We start from the raw sequence: 13,356 nt of genomic DNA, 5'->3' as shown, positions 1-13,356 counted from the left end.
CTCGTCCTGGAAGGCCCTCTCTTCACCTTGCCCCATGGTCCTCACCCACACTAGGAAGCTGCCCCATTCTTGCCAGGCCAAAGGATCTGGGCTGGAGTTGGGATCACTTGGTTGGAGCTGTTATAGCAAGCCCTGCCATGTGCACCCCTGTAGAGGCCAGCCCTGCTCATAGGAACCCCAGTCCGGCCCGTAAATAATTTACTGGTGGCACGTGAGCACAGAAATCCCTTGGTTTGTGGCTGAGACTGGGGGGTTCAAGGGGTTCTCTCAGATCCCCGACTGAGTGTCACCTTCATTGAGACCAGGTGGGTGAATTCATTCTCTGCCCCATTGTGGGACAGCACCTAAGCCTCCTCCTCAGGCAGGGACCTAGGTCCACTTTGTCCTTGACAATCTAGGCTCTCCTTGAAATGCCCAGAATGTCAGAGCTATTAGAACTAAGACCCTTGAGTGCCCAAACCCTGCCCTTGCCCTCGTTGGCCTCAGTGGACCACAACACTCCCTGTGGCCCACAGGTGAACGTCACCCTCCTGGACATCAATGACAACCACCCTACCTGGAAGGATGCTCCCTACCACATCAACCTGGTGGAGATGACCCCTCCGGACTCTGATGTGACCACGGTAAGGAGAGACACAGCATGCGCCAGGATGGACACATTCCTACCGTGATGCCCTGGCCTGCCACAGGGACTCCTGAGCTTGGGGTTTCATTCTGAGCCAGCTCATGTCCTTTACTCTCGAGTCTCTGCAGCCATTGGCCTGGTTAGCTCTGGCCCTTGTCAGCTCCCGGGGCTGCCTTAGCAGGGGGTTGAAGCTCACCCCAGGGAATCCTCTGGCAGAGGATGCCAGGCATATCACCTGTCTGTCCTGTGTATAGCTGCTGCGTTCAGCATATGACTTAAAGTGGGAAAAGGTAACATAACCAGAGACACTGGGCCCCAGAATAGAATCCGCTTTGCAAGAACAGCTGAAGACCGGCAGAGCCTATTTCCCCCACACTGCTTGTTCTACCCAACACTCAGATTCACAGTTGTAAGTCTTTCTTCCCTCCACCTCTGAACCCCATTTAACCTCATCTAGGAAGGCTGGTCCCCAAATGTCTAACCAGCTGCCACCCAGCCAGTCCTTCATCGGACATGAATTCTGACAGCTCTCTGTAGCTCTGTTGATTGAACACCCGTCCTGTCCTACACGACCCCAAGGGTGCCTCATGAATTCTCTCTCATCTTTGTGATACCCTCCCCTGGCAGCAGGACTCGGAGCTCAAGGCCCTGGAGCTAGTAAGAGATGGCGCCGGGACTTGAACTCAAGCCTGAGGGTTTTTCAGTAAGGGCTTAGAAACTACCCGACCCAGCCCCTATCCTTGTGTGGGCTCACAGAGGTCCAGGTCCTGACTGGGGCAGGGTCAGTAACCTCATCAGGTTCTGAGAACCTACCCAACCTACACGCAGGCGCCTGGGGCCCTGGCTCACTCTTCAGTGTTCACACTCCTCACTAGCTAGAGCCTGAAGTGCCAAGGTCTATCTGGACCAGGTGGAGAGGACGGAAAACTGGAGAGAAGAACAGGGAGAGGAAAGGGAGTGTGATCATCACCTACCTAGTGCTTCCTCCTGAGCAAGATCACGTCCCCTCCCAGAGAATCGTACAGCAAGGCAGGGCGGGTGGTTTAGAATAAATGAATGGGTTTTCAAAGCCTGACTGCCCTGGCCACAGTTAGAAACCTCTAGCTAGGGTTCTCCCAAGGGCCTCTTAGGCTCTGGGTCCTGCTGGCACTCTCTGCTGCCACCTTGTGGGCACCCTGGTCCTGGCTTGAAACTACCTCCTTGGAGTTCTCAACTTGGGATCCCAAGAGTTGCTGTGGAATGCCCACCTCTGAACACCTGTCTGTCCTTGTGTTTCTGGGAAGTTCCCCCTGAAGGAAATTGAGAGGCAAGTGAGGGGAAGTAGCTCTAGGGGGACTGCAGAAACCTTCAGTGAGCATGGGCTTTGTGCTAGGCCTATGTCACCCTCGGCTCAGACTCACCACTGGCTCCCATCTTACAACAGTGTAAAAGCAAGGGCCAGGCTGGAGAGATGGTTTGGTGGTGAGAGTACCTGCTTTGTGAGCATGAAGACCCAAGTTCAAATCCCAATACTCATAAAAATCTGGGTGTGGCTTTATACTCACATGCCTGTAACCCCAGCACTGTGACAGCTAGATACAGAATTGCAGCCATCAGCCCAGCTCTAACTCCAGTGAAAAACTCCTGTCTTAGGGGAACGTGGCAGAGAATGACAGAGCAGGACAAATATCACACACACACACACACACACACACAGGTGTGTGCACACACGCACTGTGTGCACACACGCACCTGGAGCCTACAGGACCATCCATGGTTGCCTTGAACAGACAGACGTGTATGCCCCCCCACCCCCCAGACAGCATGACAGACACAGAGATGCAGCCCCAAGGTCCTCAGGAAGAAGAGAGTAAAATCAAAATTAAAAACTTGTTATATTAAATAACTGCCAAATGTAATATGCAGCTTTTATAATTAAGAAATGTAGGGTTTGTAGACATTTAATTACATGGAAAGATGAATTCTAGGTTAGCTTCTCTAGAATTAAGAGTGTTCCAGACTTGGTAGAATACCCAGCTGTATATGATGCGTGCCAAGAAATCAAGTGGCTTATATGTTACTCAAGTTGGTCATAGAAGAGTCATTGCAAGAGGAAATCACCATAGCAATTCTTTAGGTTTTGTACCCCTGAAACATACCTGTGGGTGCACAGCAATTCCTTTTGGAAGGCCCCAGGGCCTTGGGTCTCCTGTCATTCACACTGCATCCTCCAGGCATTCCTGGCCCACGGGATTCCAGGGATCTCCTGTCTCTGCATCCATCTTGCCCTGAGAGGGCTGGCATTATGAGCTTTGGCTTGCAGCGTTTATGTGGGTTTAACTGAGTATCTGAACTTGGGTCATCAGGCTTGAGTGGTGACTGCTCTGCCTGCCGGGCCATCACCCCAGCCCCCAGTGTCAGGTTGTGATTAGTCAGGATGCCAGAAGCTCTAGGACCTAGCAGCTGCCACTCTTGGCAGTTGCCTCTCCCCGCAGTCTCCTGGTCAGGGTCACTGTGGGGCTTAGTGAGGCAGATTGTAGCTAAGCAGTAGATCTCAGATACTTGCGGTTTGCTGTGCCCAGCCACTGGGTTGGTGAGGTTTGCCTCATCCTCACTCACCCTCCAGCTCTGCACCTGGCTGGTTCTTCCTCATCTGGGCTGGAGAATCTGTTGGTGGCCTGGGACCCTCCCAGGGGCCATTTAGCATAAGCACCAGCCAAGGCTCCAGAGCCCAACTTGACAAAAACTAAGGATTTTTCAGAGTCCATGGCAGATGAACTTGTGCCCTGTGTTCCTTTGCTCGGTGCCCTTGGAGCCAGAAGAGTGTGTGCCTCTCTGGGCCTCAGTATGCAGGACATGTGGGCTGGGGGGAGGGGAGGTCTTCCCAATGCCTCTCTCATCTCCCCTTCCCCCGCAATGAGCTTGGGCCCCACTCTCCCCACTGCCTCTATGGCCTCCTTCAAAAACCTGCTGATGGGCATTGATTTAGAGCCTTTCAACGCCCTCCAGCAAAATAAAGAAGAGGGAGAGAGAGAATTATTCCCCGTCAGGTGAGAGAAAAATGACGAGCCTGGAATGGGAAATAAATGAGGGGAAGTGGCTGGAGCCCACAGGCTTGCCCTGTGGGAGCTTCCAGGCAGGGTCTTAACCTCTGCCCTCTCCCAGGCCCCCCTACCCACCCTTTGACCAGAGAGTTGCTGAGAGGCCAAGGCCTGTGCCTACTCCCAACCAGGGCATGGGGCGGCTACCTGGACTTCATCTGCAGGGGAGTGTCTTCCTCACTATGAAACTGGTCTCACATTCTGATGTGGGTTGTTTTGGCTCCAAGTCTGGGGAATCCGAGGGAAAAAGGAAATGGGAAAAAGAGGCCTGTCCCTCCTGTAACTGTAGAGACACACACAAACACAAGGGACACTTGCTTTCCCTGTCCCTCGGCAGCTCCATGCAGCCTGGCTTGGATTATGCCTGGAATGAACTGTCCCCTATTGTAAAACAGGATGGAGGGGCCCCATTATGGGGACTGGAGACAGGAGGGGTGGTATGGTCACAAGACAGTGAAAGAATCAAGGACAGGAAGGTGGGGACCCCTTGTCACCCCTCTGCTACTACAGGGCTGGGGAGAGTTCAGGGTAAGGTGAGTCTGGTATGAGATGCCCATGCTGAAGATCTCACTGGAAAAGGAATTGCCCTGTAAGCCTCTCTCCCTGGCTCCCAGAGATGGTGACATGTGGAGCCCCTGGCCAGATATCTATCTGTTCTGGTCTAGTGACCCCAGAGACACCTCGGCTGGGGATTAAGCCAGAGCGGGGACAAATTCTGCTGCCAGAGCATAAAAGCTCACACCAAGTGAGACGGAGGAGCTGACCAGCCCTGGCTGTCATTGCCCCCGTGTCGTGAAGTTAATGACATTGTCCTGATGCAGCCCCTGGGACTACAGTTATCCTTTCTCCCTCCCCATCCCCACTCCACCACGATGCTGTCCACCTCTGATGTCGTCATGGTTCTGCAACCCAGAGGGATGGTGGATTGAGGGATGAGAGCCACAGCTGTCTCAGGACTGTGGGAGACTGCCAGAGAGCTAACAAGGGTACCCCAAGGCTGGTGCTATGTGACCTTGAGTCTGGCTCACGCATCTCTAGGCTGTTTTTCCCTCCAAACTGGGACTCAGCTAATGGCTCCCTGCCCAGGCCTTGGTGTCACAGAGGCCCAGTGTCGGGGGAACAGAGAAAGGGCCTTGTGATAACAGACCCAGATTCCACAACTCAAATCCTCCCCAAAGCTCAACAAAGGTTTCCAGCCTTTCCCTGCTCCCAAGCCTAGAACTTCTGATGCCCCTGCTTCCAACTCCTGAGTCCTAGGAAATGAGTGGGTACCACCATTATCAGGGTATGTGGTACTGAGAATGGAACCCAGCCAGGGCTGCATACGTATAGGCAGGCACTCTACCAACTGAACCACATCCCCAGCCTCCCTCCTACTTTTATACATGGGGCAGCCAGACTTGAATAAGAAAGGGGCTTCCATATAGTTGGCTGACGGATGAAGATGCCAGAGAACCCAGATTTTGAGACTGATATATCTCATGCCCCTCCCCACTTTCTGTTCCTGTCAAGAGAGCCCACTTCCTGCTCCTGGACCTGGGCCAGGGACTTCAATGTAACTCAGTAAAAGGTCTGTTCCTTCCTGGGCAGGTGGTAGCTGTGGACCCAGATCTGGGGGAGAATGGCACCCTGGTGTACAGCATCCAGCCCCCCAATAAGTTCTATAGTCTGAACAGCACCACAGGCAAGATCCGTACCACCCACGTCATGCTGGATCGCGAGAACCCCGACCCCGTGGAAGCTGAGCTCATGCGCAAGATCATTGTCTCTGTCACAGACTGTACGGACTTCTGCACCCCCACCTCTGAGCTCCCCCATAGGCAGAAGCTCTTGACCTTTGCGGATGTCCCCATGGGTGGTCCTTAGGGGTCCCGGAGCCCACTCAGGAGGGCTGTCTCACCACTAAGAATAAATGGTGTATACATCCCAGGTGTGACCCCCCCATGGCACCCTGCAGTAGGGAGGGGTTGGGAAGGGACACATGGCTCAAACTCCTCTTTACAGGGATACCTGGGATGGGAGGGGGTCTGTATATGCCTCCCTTTCTTCATCATTTTTCTCTTACACCCATCTTCCCATCCCTGCCTCCTTCCTCCTTGACCTTCCAGGTGGCAGACCCCCTCTGAAGGCCACCAGCAGCGCCACAGTCTTTGTGAACCTCTTGGATCTCAATGACAATGACCCCACCTTTCAGAACCTGCCTTTTGTGGCTGAGGTTCTGGAGGGCACCCCAGCAGGGGTCTCTGTCTACCAAGTAAGTGTTACTCACTCACCTAGCCCCTGTGTGTGCTCCATGCCAAGCATTTTCGTCAAGGCAAGGGATACCAATCAAGACCCCCAGCAGTATGTAAGCCAAGGACCACTGGTGCTGAGATGGTCTGGGAGGCCCCTGGGGACAGAACTTTGAGCTAAGTCTGGAAGAACAGTCAGATTTGGAGAGACAGAGGTACTGTGTCACAGGTGAGGATGAGGAGCAGGATGAAGCAGGAACAGAAATCAGGAGGGTGGATAGAATTCTGGGGATCTGACCCAGAAAGTACCCCAGTATTTGGGGGTCTGGGCTCAGACTCCAATGCTGCAAGCTTCTAGAACAAACCATCAGACGTGTGGCTCAGCATACCTGTATAAGAGCCCCCACCTCCTGTGAGCCCCCAAGTGGCTCTGCATAGAACCGAGAGTCCTCCCACTGGGAAGGAAGCTTTGAAAAGACTTCCCAACTCCCCAGGGCCCAAGAGAAGTAGGGAGGCCCTGAAGACACTGATTCAGAGGCTGTGATGTCCTACCAGGAACATCTTAGGAACTCTGCAAAAGCTTCACGGTTAAGACTGTGGCCTTTCGAGCTGGGGTGGGACCCGTGGAAGAGTACTTTCCTAGCATGAGCGAGGCCCTGGGTTCCAACCCCAGGCCTCACAAGAAAGGTACTGGAGTCCAAGCAGTATGTGTACACTCAATTCTACCACTATTGCTGTGTGACCCAGAGGACATTCTTCAACCCCTCTGAGCCTCAGATTTTCTCACTTGTGGGCTGGAATAGCTGTAGCGCCTGCCTGGCTATGCTGAGGATATGCAGCAGGGAACCCACAGCAGCTGTGGAGTTTGTTGTATGTGGTGTGGCTTATGCATGAGACAGTGGGATCACTTGTCCCCATTCCAAGGAGGCAGGGCTGTTTCTTAGGACACCAGAGTACAAGACCTTGGCCATGCCTACTGGCTCTCTGTGCCTGCCCTCTTAGAGAAGATTGATAAGGTGTTTGATCCCTGAAAAATGGGGACATTCTCCCAAGTTCCCTGCAGGGGGAGCCTCTGCCTCCACCACAGCAGCCAATCCCCAAGGAGAAATCCCCAAAGGAGGTAGGAGCAAGAGAGTAACCAATCTTGGAAGTGGGAGGCAGGGGTGGCTTTAGGTTGGGAGGGAAAGAGAAGCCTCCTGGGCAGATTTTACAGGAGTCGCTCAGCGCCACAGGGAGGGTTACAGGAACTGGGAAAATGTGACAGGGACACCTCAGACTCAGGAAGAGGTTCCTCCTACTTAAGCTGTGCCTCCCCCCACCCCCCAACCCCTCCTAGGACCTCCACCAAGAAAGAACTCTGCTGAATGTGTTTAAGGACTTTCTTCAGGGATTAGACCCAAATAAAGTCAAAGCTGAGCCCCCATCCTGTAAGGCATTCGAGAAGCGTGGCAAAGCCTTCTTCGTTCTTTGCACTAAATGGGGCCATTGTCTTCCAATGGCAAGAGTCTTGCTCAAACCACAAAGCTCTTGTTTTCGCTATGGTCGTGCGCTTTTCTCCAAGTTCTCAGGTGTGATCCTGTGAAATTCTCAGTGTACTGGGGTCTTGTGCTGGGGAGCTCACTGACCAGGGCTGGATTTGCCAGTGAGAACCGTATGGGACCCTGGGAGGGGCTTTGCCTGGCTTAACCACAGATGAAGTATACAACAGGAAGTCGTCATGTGGCTTTAGAGACAAGTCCTGATGTCTTTTTACTCTTATCTCTATTTTGACTCATAAAGCAGAGAGGAGAGCTGACTCTGGAGGCTGCAAAGCCGAAGGCCCGGGAGATAAAAGGGTCTTTAGGCTGAGGGATACTGCCAGTCAGCGTCGCAAATTCTGGAGGATGAGGAAAGCCTCTGGACTGTGGCAAGATGGATCCCAGGGCCTGCTGGAGGCCTGGAAGGGCTTCCTGAAAGGATAGCAAGTCTTGAAGGGCCAAACTTGGGGGCCTGGATCTGGTCCTAGCAAATCCTTCCACCCTGGTCTCACTTGGTACATTTGCACTGGAGATAACCTGAGAAGGTTCCAGTCCTGACATCCTGCCCAATGGAGGCTGCCCAGGGGACAGTGACCAGCCCGAGGTTCACAGGGGAACAAGTGTGTTTGATGAACTGAATTCTGGTTGGTAGGAAAGGAGAAGTTACTCCCAGGAAAGCGGTCAGCCTGGCATCACCCCCTCATGTAGCCTCTCCTTCCCCCCAGGTGGTGGCTGTCGATCTGGACGAGGGCCTGAATGGGCTGGTGGCCTATCGCATGCAGGTGGGCTTGCCCCGCATGGACTTTGTCATCAACAGCACCAGTGGTGTGGTCACGACCACAGCAGAGTTGGACCGTGAGCGTATCGCAGAGTACCAGCTGCGGGTGGTGGCCAGCGACGCAGGCACACCTACCAAGAGCTCCACCAGTACGCTCACCATCCGCGGTAAGTAAGGGATGCCTCCTGCTAGGAGCTGGGTCTGGGACAGTACCATCACTTACCAGCCCTACATTAGCCACAGGGAACCTGCTCCAGTGGGAAGCCAAACAGCCCCATCCTGATTGTCTCTACTATGTTCAAGATGCTAGTTAAGCTTTGTCCCTACCTGACCACTGCCTCAAAGCCCAGAACCCCACCAAGGCCTCCATCCCTCCTACTCTCCCATCACAGCATCTATAGAGAGGGCCAAAGCTGACCCTGGGTCCCCAGGGTTCCCAGCAGGCTGTCATCTTCAGAAAGCCAGTGTTTTCTCCAAGGTAAAGGAGACTCCCCATTCTGTGGGCATGGAACCATAGAACTTCTCATAAAAGGGTATGGCTATGGTGGAAAGAAGTTAGCTAGGAGCCTCCACTCCCAGATTCATCACCCCTTGGGGCTAAGTGCCATTGTGCTCACCCTATATGAAGGAATACAGTCTCCCATCTGCAAAGGTCTTTAGCTCTGAGAAAGATGGAAACATTGACAGAGAGTGAGTAGAGTCAGGAAGGACCTGAGGAAGTAGGAACAGGACTTAGCCTGGCCTGGCCCTCCTGATCCTCCACCAGAGGATACAGGGAAGCAGAGAGGTGGCTGCTGACCTAACGCGGACACACAGCCAGCCGTGTTAATGGAGACAGGGACCGCGAGCATCTCAGAGCCACGAGCATCTCAGAGTCAGCTGCTCGCTTGTCTGTGGATACAAGACTCCCTAGTAGATGCCAGGAGCCAGTTTGGGGACCCATTTCTTCACCAAATAATCAATAGGAAATGCATCCCCTTTTCAAAGAGGACCCCCTCCCCAAAGAACCTCTCTTCCAAGCTCAGCAAATCCACAGATAGTGACAATGGCCTGTCACTTCTGGTGACACTACAGAGAACAGGGAAGTCGTCTCACTTGTAAGGGTCACCCTAAACCCCATATGCTCAGGAAAGTGGGGGCTCGTGTGAAAAGCTAGACATACAAACATGTAAGGGAAATTCAATTTTTAGGAAGGAAACCCCTCAGAGCTGGCTTCTTGCCCTGGGATCCCTTTCTTAAACTGGGGTAGCTCTCTGCAAGACCACAGCCCCTCCCCTCTATCACTCTGCAGCAGCAGAGAAGTTATTCAATCGCTCTGAGCTCCTGTCCTCCCATGTACAATGTGGCTGGTGATGCCTACCTTAGAATGACGCCATGGGGGTGGCTGTGGACCGAGTGGGAAACCCTTAGTGTCACTGTAATTATTATTATTGCAGTTGTTGTTAAGGACATACTGGCTTTATCACACCTACATCATAGTCAGGAGTGGTGTGTGTGCCAGTACCATTCAGCTTGGACCTTTCCAGTTCAGCCACCATACAGGACCCCTGGGTTCATAACCAGACAGCATTGACACAGATATCACCTGGAGCCCATGACCCCTTTGGAAATCCTTTGCTGCCAGGTCCTGGGCGTCCACAGGAGTAGCCAGGCCTAGCCTAGTGTCTCTTCTGCTTGCAGTGCTGGACGTGAACGATGAGACACCCACCTTCTTCCCTGCTGTTTACAATGTGTCCGTGTCTGAGGACGTCCCCCGCGAGTTCCGTGTGGTCTGGCTGAACTGCACAGACAATGACGTGGGCCTCAATGCAGAGCTCAGCTATTTCATCACAGGTAGTTCCCCTGCTGCCCCGCCCTCCTGACAGGGACCCGGACCAGGTGGGGACAGAAGCGTGTAAAGGGGGCATGGACCTCTACCCTCATGCCTCCCCCGAGGACTCGCTCCTGGTTCTCAGGGAGCTTCAAGACTGAAGGTGTACAGGGGAGGGGGTAGGCAGAGGGGACAGTGTTGACTGGGGTGAAAAGGCAGTCACTGCAGGAATGTGGCTTCATATTTCCCCGAGAGCGCCTATCTGTTGAGAGGCAGATGGTTGCAAACTCCCTAAATGGATTAGTTTGGGCTGGAACATGTTCAGCAGCTACCACCATGTTGTGGCTAAAGCCAATGAGGTCCTGGCCTGGCTCTCTGGGGAAAGTGAACCTGCCACAGTAGTGGAACCTGTTGGGTACCGTAAACACGCTCTGCGGTCATCATCTCATGAGCTAGAACCATGTTTGCGCTCTTCTCAATGCATAGCCTACCTGACAGGCTCTAGAATGCAGGGCAGATGGGAGGAGCCCTCCCCATCCCTCAGCCCTCCCCTAGCCACCTTCTTTGTGCTTCTGAGCTGTTTGGGTCCCTGTCACATATATACGACACCTATGCACATGAATCCAAACACATGCGCAGTGGACACACTACCCTCCCTGACACCTCGCCCCAGCAGTAAGGGATCCCGGGCTTACATGTCATTCATGGCTTCCTGTAGCCATAGTGACTGACTTTTCAGCCCCAGGCTCTCCCTCCCAGGCCTTTCTCTCCTTCTTACTCATGCTCACCTCCTAGCTCAAAGATGGTTCCTGGAAGCCACAGTTAGACTCCCACATGGCACCAAATCTAGAGGTTCTGCCGCTAACACTTAACTGGCGCTTTACTCCCTGCCCCATGCAGAACTAGATTCTGTCCATCGCAGAAGACATGTTAGACCGTGAGGAGCCTGAAAGCTGACTTCCAGCACTTTCCCTCAGGTGCAAACCACATAAAGAGAAAGATTTCCCAAGAGCAGCCAACTGACCCGGTCCTGCTCACTGGCCTTGAGCCCTCCTTGATCTCCAATCTCTGAAACCAACTGAGCCTCCCCGTTTCTTCCAGGCACAGTACAACAGCCCCCTCTGCTGTCTAGAGTGCTGTACTACAATCAGCTCACTCTGGCTGCTTCTCTCTCGCTGGTCCCAGAGAGCCCTCCCCTGACTCTACCCACAAGGGACCACCATCCAGGGAGGGCCAACAAGCCTCGTCTGTCTCCGATCCACCTGCCCCTCTGTTCCATTCCAGTCCTCCATGAGTCCCTGCCCAGAGAGCTAGAGTCCTTAACCCCTCTCTATCCCCAAAGATGAGGGTCCTGGGAGATACCCAACCCCCACCCCAAAGTCACTCCTTGGCCACATGTAAAAGTCCTTACCCAATGCCGGGTGGTGGTGGCGCATGCCTTTAATCCCAGCACTCGGGAGGCAGAGGCAGGCGGATCTCTGTGAGTTCGAGGCCAGCCTGGTCTACAAGAGCTAGTTCCAGGACAGGAACCAAAAGCTACGGAGAAACCCTGTCTGGAAAAATCAAAAAAAAAAAAAAAAAAAAAAAAAAAAAAAAAAAAAAAAAAAAAAAAGTCCTTACCCAAGTCAGCTGCTCAGTCTCCTTTGAAAGAAAGGCTAGGGCAATATGGACAGGACCCAAGCTCCAAAGCTAACATTCAGGAAGAAGCCAGGACAGGGCACAGAACCTCCCTCAGATCAAGTAGAGATTAGATGAACTGGTCCATAATTGGAGTACCTGGTACACTGTAGTGCACAACAGATGTTGAACACTTAGGCTTCCAGTCATTTAGGCTGCGCTCTTCACCTGTAAGAGATTAATAGCATCCTTTGAAGGGTCCTGTGCAGGTCCCCTGTTAGGGAGAGAGTCACGATGCCTCCCTTTGTCCCATATAGAGCTCTGCTGCCCAACTTAAATCTTCCTTCACTTCTGCCTGCAGAGGGGAATGTGGACGGGAAGTTCAGTGTAGGCTACCGGGATGCTGTGGTGAGAACCGTCGTCGGCCTGGACCGTGAGACCACTGCTTCTTACACGCTCGTGCTGGAGGCCATCGGTAAGAGCTAGCTGCCCTGCTTATTGTCTGTACCATTATCCTAGGCAGAGCTCGCATTGGGGAACCAGGCCTAGAGCCCAAACTCTGCCTTCAGGCCAGTGAAGAAAGGCCCACCACACTCATAGTATTACTGAGCACTGTGGGGTGGGTGGTTGTCATCCTGTGCTCCCAAGTGCTAATAAGGGTAAGGCCACACGCAGGCCACTAAGTAGACTCATTGCTGCTATGCTGGAACAACACAGAAGGGTAGACAGGTGACATATGAGCATCGTGCATCCATGCTTGATGGCACGTACCTGTCATCCTAGCACAGAGGAGGTGTGGACAGAAGGATCAAGAGTTCAGAACTGCCAGGCGGTGGTGGCGCATGCCTTTAATCCCATCACTCAGGAGGCAGAGGCAGGCGAATCTCTGTGAGTTTGAGGCCAGCGTGGTCTACAAGAGCTAGTTCCAGGACAGGAACAAAAAAGCTATGGAGAAACCCTGTCTAGAAAATAAAAATAAAATAAAAAAAGAGTTCAGAACTATTCCCAACATCACAGCAAACTTGAGACCAGCCTAGGCTACATGAGACTTTTCTTAAACAACCAAACATTAAAATAAATGGGCAGTGACTGGTCAGAACTAGGGGGCAACACTGGAGCTTGGTCTCCCTGCCTTGGTTGTTCTGCCCCTATGTATTAATTGTGTCATTCAATGGACCATCATGGCCATTCGTGACAGCCACCCCAGTTCAACATCCTCCCAGATTCAAATATAGCAGTAGAGAAGCCTTCTCCCAGCTTCAGCCTTTAGGCTAGCTGTGATTAGTTCCATCAGGTCTGTGCTGGTTGCTGGGCACCTCGTTGTGGCTAGGGAAGTGAGGTGTGCCCAGTTATGCCTGTAAGTTGTTCATCTTTAGTGCTACAGACAGGGTGATGGGGCGGGGAGGGTATCCCACCGGGAGGGTATCCTACCCGGGAGGGTATCCCACCAGAGATCTCAACATCAAGGGGGGCAGTCAGGTGTAGTCTTCCCTAGAAAGGGCAGGGTGTGCTGCTAGGCAGACAAGAGAATTACAATGTGTGTGTGTACATGCATGCATGTCTGTGCATATGTGTGTGCATATGCATGTATGTGTCTGTGTATGTCTCTGTGTGTGCACATGCATGTGTGCATGTCTGTCTGTGTGTGTTTGTGGATGTGAATGTATGTGGGGGGGGCTTGCATGCATATGTGTCCCC

At 52.9% G+C, this 13,356-nt stretch overlaps 1 protein-coding gene across 1 annotated transcript in view; it reads left to right on the top strand.

Annotated features, from left to right (window-relative positions):
- The window catches only part of Cdh23 (cadherin related 23), a 362,011-nt gene that overhangs the window by 250,087 nt on the left and 98,568 nt on the right, over positions 1-13,356 (top strand). The window contains exons 22-27 of the mRNA XM_005360071.2: positions 516-623; positions 5,296-5,485; positions 5,814-5,959; positions 8,179-8,398; positions 9,912-10,064; positions 12,020-12,133. Of these exons, the coding sequence (XP_005360128.1) occupies positions 516-623; positions 5,296-5,485; positions 5,814-5,959; positions 8,179-8,398; positions 9,912-10,064; positions 12,020-12,133 (931 nt within the window). The remainder of the gene's footprint in view (positions 1-515; positions 624-5,295; positions 5,486-5,813; positions 5,960-8,178; positions 8,399-9,911; positions 10,065-12,019; positions 12,134-13,356) is intronic.

Source organism: Microtus ochrogaster, linkage group LG2 (genome assembly GCF_000317375.1).
Source record: "Microtus ochrogaster isolate Prairie Vole_2 linkage group LG2, MicOch1.0, whole genome shotgun sequence".
NCBI classification, from domain to species: domain Eukaryota; kingdom Metazoa; phylum Chordata; class Mammalia; order Rodentia; family Cricetidae; genus Microtus; species Microtus ochrogaster.
This window is presented reverse-complemented; position numbering and strand designations above follow the sequence as displayed.